At 37.6% G+C, this 15,759-nt stretch overlaps 1 protein-coding gene and 1 pseudogene across 1 annotated transcript; one reads left to right on the top strand and one right to left on the bottom strand.

The window, feature by feature from the left end:
- Positions 1-2,870: 2,870 nt before the first annotated feature.
- On the bottom strand, positions 2,871-3,818 carry FOXR2 (forkhead box R2). The gene has a single exon (XM_053580072.1). The coding sequence runs from the start codon at positions 3,816-3,818 to the stop codon at positions 2,871-2,873; it is 948 nt and encodes a 315-aa protein (XP_053436047.1).
- A 5,421-nt stretch (positions 3,819-9,239) lies between these two features.
- Positions 9,240-11,855, top strand: LOC128576842 (leucine-rich repeat-containing protein 57-like; annotated as a pseudogene).
- Positions 11,856-15,759: the final 3,904 nt, after the last annotated feature.

The following is a 15,759-nucleotide window of genomic DNA, read 5'->3' as shown; positions in this document are numbered from 1 at the left end:
GAGATGTACAGGAATTGTGGGTTCCAGAAGAATTAAAGAGGAATATTTGATGAGTTTGACAGAAATCTTCATACTGTGTTTACAGACAAGGAAGAGGATGAAATTTCTTCAGAAAAGCAACAAAAGGAGGTATCCAAATGTGTTGCTTAAAATAACAGTCTTATTCCGGGAAATTCTCAAATTGAGGTTACAAATAAAAACCATGGTGCAGGATCGATGGATGATAACATTAATTTGTGTTTTTTTTCTTATTCTGTTTAATCTAAAAGGACTCAGGTAAATACAGAAAACACATAAATTCAGTGAGAAGGCAAATGCATGGAAAAGAATATCTACATCAGTTGATTCTGTACACCAGGTCTGCCAAACATCAAAATACCTGCTGATATTTACTAAGACTTTGTTGATGTGATGAGTGGTGAATAAGCCCCCTCCCCAATTGATATTGAGGCCTCCCAAAGGAAAGATGTGTAACACCATAACAAGCATGCTTCTAGCACTAACAAAAAAGAAAGATACCTGGAAAGCACTAGCTATGAAGAAGCCAGTTGCAGTACTAGTAATGATACTGGGAAGGAGGAAAAGCAAAAGCAAGAAATTCATCCAGAGGAAGAATGCACTTTCATCTAAATTATCTGAAATGACTAAAGAAGCACCAGGTCCAGCCAGAGTTTCTTTGTGTAATCAGAGAGCAAAAACAAGGACCAGAAAAAAATGAATAGAGGAGTTCAAAACTTAAAGGCAGAAGGGTGTATCAGAAAAATCCATGTCTAGGTCTGAAAATGAAAAGTCTTAAAAGTTACAGAAAGGATTTCTTTATAAATATAGTTTGTGAAAGCTATAACCCAGTTACAACCTAAGAATAGGGGGAAGGGGGAAAGGGAGGGGAGGGAGGTGGGAGGGGGGCAGAGGGAGGAGGATTGGTGGGATTACACCTGCAGTGCATCTTACAAGGGTATATGTGAAACTTAGTAAATGTGGAATGTAAATGTCTTAGCACAATAACTAAGAAAATGCCAGGAAGGCTATGTCAACCAGTGTGATGAAAATGTGTCAAACGGTCTATGAAACTAGTGTATGGTGCCCCATGATCACATTAATGTACATAGCTATGATTTAATAAAAAATAAATAAATAATTATAAAAAAACAAAAAATAATCTTGTTAATTTCACAACAGTCTATTTTTCCTATAAGTATTAATTTTGGGAAAATTATGAGAAGCAAATGTTGATCATTTATAGCCAGAATATTTTATTAATTCCAAAGCATTGTGCCAACTTGGTTTTTGCCTTATGATACAGAAGTAGTATTTATAATTATTTTTCAAAGAGTACTGTTTGCATATGTTGCTTCTGCAATTCAACCTAAATATATAGTTTGTAGGAAGACACAAAAGATCAGTGGTAAAGAGGGAACCCATCTATCTCTGGACTGTGGTATATCATTACAAAAATGATAACTTTCAATTGATTTACAATTAATTGAATGAATGGCTTTTGTAGCTTACAAGCATTTCTGTGCCTCAATTATTGAATGGATACTTACAAATCTATTTTCTCCTGGACAGTTGTTAATAGCAAAGGAGATAAAAATCTATGCTTTCCTCTGATAAAATTTATTTGCATAGAAAAGATGTTAAAGAGAGTTTTGAAATTAGAAAACCAAATGCTGAAATATCTGGTGTTCTTGCTGTTTTGTTTCTGCTTTTGTTTTTATTTTTTAGCAAAATACCACTGATTATCTCTTGCTTCCCCATAACTCACAGGCTAAAGTCTAAACACCTAAGTATTACATAAAAGGGCTTTTGCCTACCTTTCCCACAGATACCCCTTGTCCTAAAAGCAGTTAAGCTACACTAAACTTCATACCATTCCCCCAGCCATTCCACTAATTCAGTCATGCTGCTGCCTCCGTAATTTCTCTTCTCCAGTTTATCTGCCTGGCAATTTTCTACTTATTCTTCAACACTAGCTCAAAAGTTATTTCCTTTTAAATGCCTTTCAGGTCCTTCCCAGGAAAAATGTCCTCAAATCCGTGGCAACCTCTTACATCAATTTCATCATATTTACATTACAAATATCTGTCTCCCACTAACATCTGTCAGCTTTTAATCCTCAGCATCTACGATTGACCTTGACACATTAGTTAGCATTTCCTCAATAGAAGTATGATGAATAAAAAGAATGGAAAACAAAACTTCGTCATTAAAAGACTTGGGGTTAATACAATGCAGGAGCAATTCAAGGGCTTTCAATAGCCAGACTAAAAGTGGTTACTTGGCAATGTCTGTCAATATTGGAACTGGATGGCCAAGGAACAAGGCTGAGAAGTAAGTCCAAGGCCAAAAAAAGACAAGTGAGGCTCTGAAGGATAAAATGAGTCACTTAAAAAGGAGATGTAAGGAGGGGACACTTCTATCTCCAGACTTAGAACATAAAATCCAGTTCTCCTTATGCATATACACCTTCACATGGCAGTTGAAGTTGACTGTTCATGGCTTGGCTTCATCCTGCATTTTATGCTTTGTATCCCACCATTCACTTTCATATGTGAACATGCTCTCTATAAACAGAATTTCTTTCTCTTACAAAACATACATTTCTCTCCTTAGCTTCCATGCCATTTTTCCTAGGATTTCCTATAAGGTCAAAATGCAAAACCACTGCCACTGTCCCATTGAAGCTTTCAATGATTCCTCACTTGGACTTAAACTCTGCTTCTCCGTCCCTATGTCTCATTTTAACACCATTCTTGTAAAGACAGGCTTGGCATCAACCAGGTAAGGTAAGCTTAGGCATTAAGGAAAGACTTGAGGGTTGAGTAGGCTCCATAAGGAGGGCAGTGTTACAGAAAGGGAGCAGTGGCAGTTCAAAGGTCAAAAAGGGAGGTCATCACCTCCGGTTGGCTCATGCACTGTTGGATACTCTCCCTCCTAGCGGAGGCTAAGGAACGAGTCTCCTCCTGAAAGTGACGGTGTCCCTCCTCAGTGAGCCTCCAGAGGCAAGAGCGAGGTCTTGCACTGGTCTCATCATGAAGGCTTACTGGTGTCTTTTCGAAACTGCCCAGGAAGCAAAGGTTATGGCGAATAGTGTTCTTCCAGCCATCTGGAGCTGTCCAGAAAAAGGGGAAATGCTGTCGGGTGAAATTGTAGATCTCTTGCACATTGAGGCCACAAGGGGAGCTATTTTTTAATGCTAGGGCAATCAAGTGGCTGTAATTGAGAGGAGGCTGTGGCCAGGACCTCTCCTGGCCATTTGCTTGCCACAGCTTCTGGCTCTTAAAACACTCCTTTTTGTTAGAAGGCTGGAGGGCCACAGAAGAACGGTCTTCTTGTTCTTCAGTCTCCTCTTCTGTGAGTTCCCAGTCACTAGGGGAAGAGAGGAACTGCTTCTGTAAAGGAGACTGCTCACTAGAGGAAGATGGCAGGGACTCTACCACTGTGGCCTCTGAGCAGTTAGACTCTTCATCCTTCAGAGGTAGCCGAGGAGAAGGAGGCATGCTTGTCAGATCTTTTTTTCCACAGGCCTTTGGGGTCTCCTGGCTGCTGATGGGGCACACAATGTTAGGGTTCACCCACATCCACAGGTTAGGTTCAGAGTGAGGCCCATCTTCATCAGGACTGGGTCTCTTCTCCTGAGGGACCTTCGGAGGCTCCATTACTCGGAGTCTGTATTTGGCAAGGTTCTGCTCAGCTAAGGGTCTCTGGTCTGTGGTACAAGGCAGAAATAACTCATTCCCCATGTCCCAATCCATAAGCCCTGGGACCAGGCCATGGAGACTGTACCAGAACTCAGGATTTTTAAGTTTTAGGTCCATCTTAGTGGAGAAATAGGCAGAGGTAGACTTCCATAAGAACAGAGATCTCTCAGGCACTTTTCAAGGCTTTTTCTGGAGCACTGTTTTTGATGTAGTATATTTCATCTAGAGACTTATCAGTAGCCTCCTAGAAGTGCTGGAAAAAGAGGCACTGATGTCCCATCGATTAGTGGGACAGTCTTAGAGAAACCCCAGACTTCTGGAAGCGAGCTCAAAGCATGGAAATAACTAAAAGGAGCTTTTTAGTAGGAAAAACATTAAGGTGGATTTCATGAGCTTTCATCAGAAGCGGAAGTCTCCATAGAGGACTCAAAAACTTTCAACTATGTGCAAACTAAGATGATTTACATAACAGGTGATTATCTGACATATCTTTCAACTCTTGCTAAATTCATTTAATAAAAAACCAAACATGTACAGGTCATGCCAGATGCTTATGTGTCTGAGTCTTCTTTAAATGGTTTAAAAAACCATTTCATTTTTAAAGTGCCATTGGACTTTAGTCAAGTGCTTTCACTTTGATGATCTCAACTGATTTTCTTGACAGCCCTGCAAGATAACATAGTGGTTATTAATTCCACATCACAGATACAGGAACTGAGATCTACAGAATATTTAAGACTATATAGTCAAGTAAGTAGAAGAGAGATATTCACAACCCTGATCCTTTCATCCTTTCAGTCTATCCATTCTCTCTTGATCACCTTCAATGTACTATATAAAGCAGGCAGCAATGTGTGCAACCTGGGTTTTAGAGTAAGAGAGTAACTATCAGATGGTCTCAAACCCATGCTAGAACTCAATCTCACTGTTATTTTCAGTCCTCTTTTGGAAAACAACTGGCTTCCCTCTAGAGGTTACCTTCTCAAGAAACAAGTACTGAACTATACTCTGAACAGCAGAACTCAAGTTTAGCCATGCCATACAAAGTTATGAAATCCTTAGAGCTTGTCTTTACATGCCAAGAACATCTGTAAAAAAGTAAAGTGGGAAGGTTTCATTAATTGAGTATGTATAAAATCTACCTCAAATGTATACGATTTCACTAAAATCATTATATAGCACTGTATTAGCAAATGCCAGTGGGAACTATTGGAGAGGCACATTAATTTCATTAGTTTCCCCCACACTCTGGTCCTATATTACTCTAAATCATCCCCTATACAGGATGCCAGAGTGGTTGTTCTACTGCATAAATATGAAAATTAATGATAACAATTGTTAATACTTATTGAATGTTCTACGCATTTTATATGATTTAACTCATAAATCCTCAAATAACTCCATGAAGTAGATACTTTTATAATCTCCCTTAATAGGGCAAAAAACATAAGGAACAAAGAAACTTAAGTCACACCCCTAGTAAAAGGCAGAGCTGACTTTCGAACCCAGACAGCCTGTCTTCAGAAGATGTGCTTTTATCCACTATACTCTCTTCTGTTTTGTTACTCTCTTCCTCCATACTCTCTTTGTTTTGTTACATTTACAACATAAAATCCTGTAATTTAATGCAGCATAAAAAGCCCTCCTGGATCTCACTCCTGCTTATTTTTCCAGGCTAATTTATCACCCCAGCTTCCTTGCTTCACACTTCATTCACATCCCAGAAATACTGAAATGGTAGGATCTTCACCATACACCCCACCTATCTTTTAACTTTATCTTTTTGCTCAAGAACCTCTGTTTAGGAGCTGGGCATGGTGGCTCACACCTGTAATCCTAGCACTCTGGGAGGCTGAGAAAGGTTGTTTGCCTGATCTCACAGATTCAAGACCAGTCTGAGCAAGAGTGAGACCCCTATCTCTAAAAATAGCCAGATGTTGTGGCAGGTGCCTATAGTCCCAGTTCCTTGGGAGACTGAGGCAAGAGAATCATTTGAGCCCAACAGTGTGAGGTTGCTGTGAGCTACGATGTCACAGCACTCTACCAAGGGCAACAAAGTGAGACTGTCTCAAAAACAAAACAAAACAAACAAACAAAATCCTCTGCTTAGAATGGCCTACTACTACTTTCCTTGGCTTAGCTAACCTCTATTTGTCTTTTAAGACTACAGAAAGCCTTCTCTAATAAAAATGCTGCTTCCACCTCCCAACTGGGATTCACTGTGAGGCAATGACCTGGGCAAAATATGAGACTTAAGCTGAAATATTAGCTTATTATGCCAACTTTAGAGAGCTTAGCAACATATTAGGTCTCAGTTGTCCCTTATCCCTTAAATGAGAGCTCAAGTGTTACAGAATTTCTCTTCTATCTTCATCTAGGAGCATAGTCTAATCCTCAAATATTGGCTAAAAAAAGTTGACCATCGCTATGTATTCCATTTCTTTCAGCCTCATTCAAAAATGTGCAATATTTATTGAACATCCACTATAGTTAAAGCAGTGCCAGCCACGGGAGATGAATAAGACACAATCCAACAGAATATCACAGATTAACAGGGGAAGACACACAAGTAAAAAGAAAATTAAAATACAATCTGATGAGTATCTCACAATATGCTAGTAGAGCAAAGAGAGAGACAAACTAGCTCAAATGATAAAGAATTAGAAGGAATTCCTGCCCTGGTCCAGATGGCTTCACACCAGAATTTTACCAAACCTTCAAAGAAGAGCTTCCTCCCATACTGCAGAAATTATTCCAAAAAATTGAGGAAGAAGGAATCTTCCCCAACATGTTCTAAGAAGCAAACATCGCCCTAATACCAAAATGTTGAAAAGACCCAACTAAAAGGGAGAAATTCAGACCAATTTTACTAATGAATATAGACGCAAAAATTCTCAACAAAATCCTAGCCAATAGACTACAGCTTATCATCAAAAAAGTCATACATCATGATCAAGTAGGTTTCACCCAAAGCATGCAAGGCTGGTTTAACATATACAAGACCATAAACATTATTCACCATATCAACAGAAACGAAACCAAAGACCATATGATCCTCACGATAGATGCAGAAAAAGCATTGAATAAAATCCAGCATCCTTTTCTAATTAGAACACTGAAGAGTAATAGGCATAGGTGGCACATTTCTTAAACTGATCAAAGCTATCTATGACAAACTCACAGCAAATATTTTACTAAATGGAGTAAAACTGAAAGCTTTTCCACTTAGAACTGGAAGCAGACAAGGTCCTCTATTGCCACTGCTATTCAACATAACACTGAAAGTTCTAGCCAACCAATACAATCAGGCAAGAGAAGGAAATAAAGGACAAATGTGAACAGAGGAGCTCAAACTCTCCCTCTTTGCTGATGATAAGATCTTATATTTAGACAACTCCAAAGACTAAACCATAAGACTCCTGGAAGTGATAAAAAAAAAATACAGTAATGTCTCAGAATATAAAATCAGTGTCCACAAGTCATTTGCCTTTGTATATGCCAATAAACGCCAAGATGAGAGGCTAATTAAAGACATAACTCCTTCACCACAGATTCAAAGATAATGAAATACCTAGGAATATACCTAACAAAAGTGATAAAGGACTTCTATAAAGAAAATTATGAAGCCCTAAGAAAAGAAATAGCAGAGGATATTAACAAATGGATGAACATACCATGCTCATGGCTGGGAATAATCAACATTGTTAAAATGTCTATACTTCCCAAAGCAATCTACAGATTCAATGCCATCCCTATTAACATACCAACATCATTCTTTCAAGACTTGGAAAAAATAATTCTTTCTTTTGTATGAAACCAGAAAAAAAACCCGTATGGCTAAGGCAGTTCTTAGTAATAAAAACAAAGCTGAGGGCATTAGCCTACCAGACCTTGGGCTGTACTACAAGGCCATAGTGGTCAAAACAGGATGGTACTGGCACAAAAATAGAGACACAGACATTTAGAATTGAATAGAAAACCAGGAAATGAAACTAATATCTTACAGCCACCAAATCTTCAATAAACCAAACAAGAACATATACTGGGGGAAAGAATCCCTATTCAATAAATGGTGCTGGGAGAACCAATATCCACATGTAAAAGACTGAAACTGGATCCACACCTTTCTCCACTCACAAAAAATTAATTCAAATGGATAAAAGTCCTCAATACAAGGCACGAAACAATAATACTCCTCAAAGAAAGTGTGGGGAAAAGACTTGAAGCTATTGGCTTGGAGAAAAACTTTATGAGGAAGACTCCTATGGCAATTTCAACAACAACAAAGATGAACAAATAGACATAATTAAACTGAAAAGCTTCTGTACAGCTAAGAAGACAACAACCAAAGCAAACAGACAACCTACACAATGGGAAAGGATATTTGCATATTTTGAATCAAACCTAAGCTTGATAACTAGGATCTACAGAGAACTCAAACTAATCCACATGAAAAAAGCCAACAATCCCATATATCAATGTGCAAGAAAGATGAATAGAACCATCTTTAAAGAAGACAGATGAATGGCTAACAAACATGAAAAAATGCTCATAATCCCTAATTACTAGAGAAATGCAAATCAAAACCACCCCAAGATATCATCTAACCCCAGCAAGAATGGCCCACATCACAAAATCTCAAAACTGCAGATGCTGGTTCTGAGAGGGAAGGGAACACTTTTACTCTGCTGGTGGGACTGCAAACTAATACAACCTTTTTGGAAGGAAGTATGGAGAGCCCTCACAGAACTCAAGCTAGACCTCCCATTTAACCCTGCAATCCCATTACCGGGCATTTACTCAGAAGGAAAAAAAAATCCTTTGACCATAAGGACACTTGCACTAGACTGTTTATTGCAGCTCAATTTGCAATCACCAAAATGTGGAAACAGCCTAAATGCCCACCAACCCAGGAATGGATTAACAAGCTGTGGTATATGTATACCATGGAATACTATTCAGTCATTAAAAAGATGGAGACTTATATCCTTTGTATTAACCTAGATGGAAATGGAGCACATTATCCTTAGTAAAGCATCACAAGAATGGAGAAGCAAGAATCCTATGTACTCAATTCTCATATGAGTACAGTTGATGACGTAGTACACAGTAGGCCATGAGGGAAAGGGAGTATAGAGAGAGGGAAGGAGGGAGGAGGTGGGGGAAGGGGAAAGCAGAAGGAGGAAGGAGGGTGGGGGTGGTAAAAGTTAAGAGCAGAGAGAGGAAAGGAGGGAGGAGGTGGGGGAAGGGGAGAGCAGAAAGGAGGAAGGAGGGTGGGGGATGGTAGAAGTTAAGAGCAGAGAGAAGAAAGGAGGGAGGGGTGGGGGAAGAGAAAGCAGACATAGGAAAGGGGGGGTGTTGGGTCACGGTGTGTGACACACCTTTTGGGTGCAGGATGTAATTATCAGAGGGATTCTACTTAATAAATGCAATCAAAGCAACCTGGTTCTTTGTACCCTCAATGAATCCCCAACAATAGAAAAAAAAAATGAATCAGAAGGAATCCCTGTACAAGGCATTGCTTGAGCTTAAAAAGGCATGTTACACAGAAACAGAGATATGGAGAACAGGTTAGCACATGCCAACCAGGTACCTGGTAACTTGTCTCTTAATTCTGCTCCAGAAAAGGAGGAGAGGTATCGTGCACATGCTGTGGAAAAATGCTTAAATTCGTATTTGTGGATATCCTGTTTCCAAGGCCACCGCCTATTCCAAATGCTAATATAGGCAAAAATATCAGAATGATGAAACCACATGTTATAAAAAAAGTAGAGTACAACACAATTCTGATATGAGGACAATTAATGACAATTAAGGACATGGTGGGGGTGGGGGAAGGGGAGAGCAGAGAGAGAAAGAAGGAGGGAGGGCTAGGGGAAAGGAAGAGCAGAGAGAGGGAGGGAGGGAGGGGGTGGGGCCTTGGTGTGTGCCACACCTTTGAGGGGCAAGACAGGATTGTAAGAGGGACTTTACCTAACAAATGCAATCAGTATAACCTGGTTTCTTGTACCCTCAATTAATCCCCAACAATAATAAAAAAAAAAAAGTAGAGTACAACAACAATGTTCTTCAATTGGAAAAAGTGGTGGGAATTCATAATGACCTTAGAAATACCTTTGCAACATGTACATCTTTACACTTGCTCCTTCTCTCTTACACACATGGATACACACACACACACACACACATACACACACACAAAACAACAGCACCAGCAGTAGAAGCAGAACCTATACCTGACTTTGATTTCAAAACCATTTCTGTGTCCAGATTTTGGTTCCCACTCAAAGGACTGGTAAGAAGGGTAACTGATATGTTTTGAGGCAGAAATAAATTAGATATAGGTAATATATTCTCTTGTTACGAACAAAGGATGATTTCAAGAAGGTCATGGGCAGTATTAAAAGGATGGAAAGTTATCTTAAAGGGGCCCCCACTACCAAATTGTAACTTTTAGACCATATGCATTACAATTAATTGAACTTATTTTAGTCTGTAAAAGGCTATGAGTAAATGATTGATACCCCAAAATTTTTAAAAATGGGTAGATGTAATGGAAAAAAAGAGCAAAGACCACTGGATATTTAAATTGTGTACCTTTTGTATGGGAAACTGTCAAATATATACTGATTTTTAAAAGTATTTCTTACAAAGTATAAATATGTACTTGTTTCTATTGGTGGGCAAGCAGGAAAGAATAAGTAAATCATATGTGGTACCAGGTACCACACAAATGCTCCTATGTATGGCTATATGTGTATATGTTGCATGAAGCCTAAGGGTGTCCTATAAGAGAGCATGAAGTTCAGAATGAGCTGTTTTTTAAAATACGTGCTCTGATCCTGAGGCTGTGCCAATCCATAGGAGATACTTCTTTCTAATTCACACAGAGGAGCCATCTAGTCACCATGTATCCTCAAATTACATTCTCTTAGAACATCTTTTCTTTCTAATTCGCATATAGACAACTAGCCATATATATCAAGATCTGGTAAGATAGATTAATACTGATGGTAACACACAATTATCAGGTAGAAATAGGTCCAACAGAATGTTGCAAGGTGATTGACAATGTAATTTAAAGAAGAGAATTACCTAAGAAAACCCAATCCCTTATCTTTTAGAAAATGAATTCTTTAGAAAGTCCAAGTAATTATAACAAAATTCAAATAAGGAATACACAAACCTGAATAATGATAACAGACTAGATACAGATAGCAAAAGGACAGGATAGTGGGACTACCAAACATGTATAAATGAAATAATACTCCATTTTGTTAAAGACAGGTCATAATAATAACTCTGGATGATAGATGAGTTAGAAGTATCATGAGATAATAAATAAAAACATTGCTATTAAAAGTATCTCAGGAGACTCCTGTGAGTCCTCGGTATTCCCCTGCTGAACCATCCCTCAAATAAGCACTAGGAGGGACTTCAGTGGTGGCCTTAGGGTGGGAAATAGTGCCCTCCATGCACAAGTGGAAACAGTACAGAAAACTGGTTCCTTTCAGCTTAAGAACCAAAGGCTGAGTTTCCCCTCGGAGTTGCAGAAGCTGATGAGCAATCTCAGGACCATTGACTTATCCAACAACAAGATTGAGACCCTATCGCCTTTGCTGATAGGAAAGTTCATTCTCCTGAAGATCCTCTCTCTGAAAAACAATAAATGGACTGTTCTGCCTGAGGATATGTGCAATCTGAAGAAACCAGAGACACTAAGCTTAAACAACAATCATCTGAGAGACCTGCCTTTGGGCAACTTGCTGCCCTCAAGACCTAGAGCCTGTCTGGGAACCAACTGGAAGCACTATCACCCTAACTTTGTAGCCTGTGGAACCTGGATGTGGTAGATCTAAGAATCAGATTCAAAGTATATCTGACATAATTGGGGAACTGCAGGCCATCAAACTCAACTTCAACCAGAACCAGATAATTCAGATCTCATTAAAGATAATCTTGCTGTCCTCGCCTTAAAGTTTGTCATCTGGAAGAGAACTGTCTTGAGCTTAGTATGCTTCCACAGAGCATCCTCAGTGATTCCCCGATCTGCCTACGTGCTGTGGAAGGCAATCTTTTTGAAATACACTCTGAGAACTGGAAAGCTATGATAAATATTTGGAGAGGTTCATAGCCACAAAGAAGTGTGCATGATGTTCTCCTGGTCAATGGGAACATTATAGGATACTGATTTGGAACTTCTGTTGGAATCTGGCTGAATACTGTTTTAAGGTTATCTGCAGTAAGATGATGACACTCCAGGAGATTGTATTTCACCCAATGAACTATTTCCTTTTCAGGGATCTTCTCAAATAAGGAAGCAGGAGATAAGAAGATTCCTCTATTTGGGTCACAGATAGGGCTGTGGACAACATTGGTTTTCAACATCATCATTAGTTTGGCTTGTGAAACTTAGTAAATGTAGAATATAAATGTCTTAACACAATAACTAAGAAAATGCCAGAAAGGCTATGTTAACCAGTGTGATGAAAATGTGTTAAACTGTCTATAAAACCAGTGTATGGTGCCCCATGATTGCATTAATGTACACAGCTATGATTTAATAATAAAAATAATAATAAAATCCAAAAAGAAGAAAATAAACCAGTAGCTGGCTGCTATTTTATACAGTGAAGGGTGTTCCTCAGTAATAGAATAGCTTCACACCACAGCTTGATATTTTGTTTAGTTTGAATGTGTGAGCTTTCATATAGTCAGCAGCCATCCCATCTCTGTGTTACCATTTTGTATTTTTATAAAATTCAAATAATTTGAGAGGCTGCTATGGTTAATCTAAGGATTTACGATTTTATTTTAGTCTACCAGTTCAGTTCAATTGCACCATATACTTGGAATTTAGGACACACATAGATATGTGACTATTTGTCTTGATTAAAAGTGTGCTTTGTCAGAAAATGATCAACACAACACTAAGATGTTCCCCAAGGCTGCAGTACGAATTCTTTACTATTGAAGGTACCTTATTCATAGACAGCTCTGAAGAGCAAAAACTGTATATGCAACACTTGTAAAACAAAAGGGATTTTAATAATCAAGATTTTCCTCAGGCTTTATTAGAAATAATGTCTTATTTCTGGTAATCTTTCCCCCATTTTGTATTTATACTAATCAAATCACCTATCAAGAAACCATTACAACAATATTTTAAATAAAATGTTTATCAAGTTTATTCTCTGAACTAATATATAAATACATAAAAATAAGGAATATTTAATGAAAAAATAAATAGAAGGATCTCAGCCAATACTAAATAGCTTTCAACTACCTAACCATAGCCTATGAGGCCCTCCTCCCAATAATCGATTTATAACACACATTCAGTTGCCTTAGCATGTCTGAGATAGTATTTCTCTATTCCTCTCAGTTGGGTAAAATGATTGAAACCTTAGGAAAATGTAAAAGTTGTAAAATTACTGAAATACTGGAAAGATATCAAAGTAAGTATAACATTAACCAAAGGAAGGAAAAATGCAAGACTAGAAATAAAGAGGAAATAAATTAAACCCATGGTGTTCATATTTAGAATAGGTTTAAATGTAAGTGCATGAATATATGTTTAATCATTGTATTTGCATAGACTTCATATACTAGTCAAGCTGTTTGAAGTGTTTCCAAAAAAAAAAGCCACCTTAAATTTGTAATTATAGTTGAAAGCTTTTAGGAAATTTAATTCATCAAATCAGTAACAATGTTTAGATGGTCAATAAAATCAATTTAAAAGATTTGTTTATACACTATTTGAATTTAATAAAATTGAGTAAACAAAGCACAAATTGTAGCAAGTATACCTCTCCATGTACTAAAGCCACCAGATAAAGAATTCGTGAAAGAGTTTTATTTTAACACTATTCTCGTTAGCTTATCTATCTAGCAATTAGATTGATTTTTCAAGTTCCTAGAGACCTCCTCACTGGTTTCGCATGAAACCAAAATGTCAGAGTTCAATATTGGACATGTTATGTGTGAAGTTACTGTGCATATAAGGCTATTAGAATAAGTGATTGCCATTTGATTAACCAACTTATCTCTGCCACATCTTACTAAGTTTCCTCATCTGTAAAATGGAGATAATAAAAATTCTTACCTCAATGAGTTATGGAGAATATAAAATATGATACTATAATGTACATCATGAATTAATGTATTATGTATATAAAGCCCTAATTTTCTTATTTGACACATAATTAGTTTCCATAAATGTAAATTTCATTTGTTATGTTATTTTTTAGGGAAACACGGGTTCTTAAATATGAATATATCACACAGAAATCATATTGGAAAACAAAGAGGATTGGTTTTAATGACAATGCATGGAAAACTTACTAAACTTGGCAGTTTTGAGATTGTATTTGAATCCTTACTTTAGGAGTTACAATCTGCATACAAAAACCTCAATCCAACAAAGTTCAGAGTCTTACTTTATCCCAAGGTTTTGAGAGTCCTGAACTTATGAGATAAAACCATAGTTTTTATACTTTCTTCAAGTGTTTTTGGACACTTTAAAGTCCCCGTGTTTAAGGACACTTACTGCTTGTTTTTCTTTCTTTTTTTTTAATTTTATTTTTTTAATTAAGTCTTTTGTACATAGATCATAAATACATTTGTGCTCATTTCAGTGTGTTGATTATTTGTACAGATTGGAGTCTTTAATCATACTAATCAGCATAGCTCTCATCTCATTTATCCATTTATAGCATTAGGACATTTGTGTTCTACACATGATAGAACCAACTTGTACTTGCAATGTGCTCCATAGTTGTGTTCCCCCTACTATCCCCTACTATCCCTCCCATCCCCTCCCCGTCCCTCCACCTCCCCTTCCCTCCTTCATCATAGCCTAAAGTTGTGTTTCACTTTTCATATACAAGTGTGAGTTATTATACATTGGTTTCACAGTAGTTCTGCACTGTCAAGAACACACTAAGTAAAGCAAATAGACAGCCCTTAGAATGGGAGAGGATTTTTGCAAGTTATGCTACTGACAAAGTTCTAATAACCAGAATCCACAGAGAACTCAAACTTATTACTAAGCAAAAAACAAGTGATCCCATTTCATTGTGGGCAAGAGACATGAACAGAAGCTTCTCTGAAGAAGACAGGTGCATGGCCTACAGACACATGAAAAAATGCTCATCATCTTTAATCATTAGAGAAATGCAAACCAAAACTACCCTGAGATACCATCTAACTCCAGTAAGAGTAGCCCATATCACAAAATCCCAAAACAACAGATGTTGGCGTGGATGTGAAGAAAAGGGAACACTTCTACACTGCTGGTGGGAATGCAAGCTAATACATTCCTTCTGGAAGGAAGTTTGGAAAACACTCAGGGATCTAAATGTAGACCTGCCGTTTGATCCTGCAATTCCTCTACTAGGTGTATACCCAAAGGACAAAAATCATTTGGCAATAAAGATATTTGCACCAGATTGTTCATTGCAGCTCATTTCATAATTGCCAAGTCATGGAAGAAGCCCAAGTGCCCACTGACCCATGAATGGATTAATAAATTGTGGTATATGTAATAGACCAAAAATATACCAAGGAATATTATGCAGCAGTAAAAAATGGAGACTTTACCTCCTTTATGTTTACATGGATGGAGCTGGAAAATATTCTTCTTAGCAAAGTATCTCAGGAATGGGAAAAAAAAGAATCCCATGTGCTTGTTTTTCTATCCAAAAGTTTGACTTCAAGTGCCTAGGAAGTGGACTCTCTAAAAAACAAAATAAAAAACATAAAATCAAATTAAAAAACTTGTAGACATGTAGGCAATATACTGGAACAAGTTTTGTCTAGCTTAATGTAAAGAAACTATTCTTCAATAGGAATTAAGTGACTTGTCAAGAATATACAGAATAGATTCAGGATTGTTAGTCCAGTACATGTTTCACACCATACCAGATACTTTTTGTTATTCTCATAAGGAAATGTCAAATCAACATACATATATTAAATACCTATTAGATCCAGGCCAATGTGGCACAGTGATTTCATATACTTCGGTAAGCCTCTCCTATTTTCTCCAAACATATAA

The sequence above is a fragment of the Nycticebus coucang genome, chromosome X (genome assembly GCF_027406575.1).
Source record: "Nycticebus coucang isolate mNycCou1 chromosome X, mNycCou1.pri, whole genome shotgun sequence".
NCBI lineage: Eukaryota > Metazoa > Chordata > Mammalia > Primates > Lorisidae > Nycticebus > Nycticebus coucang.
Note: the sequence above shows the minus strand (reverse complement) of the source record. Positions and strands in the feature narration are given on the sequence as shown.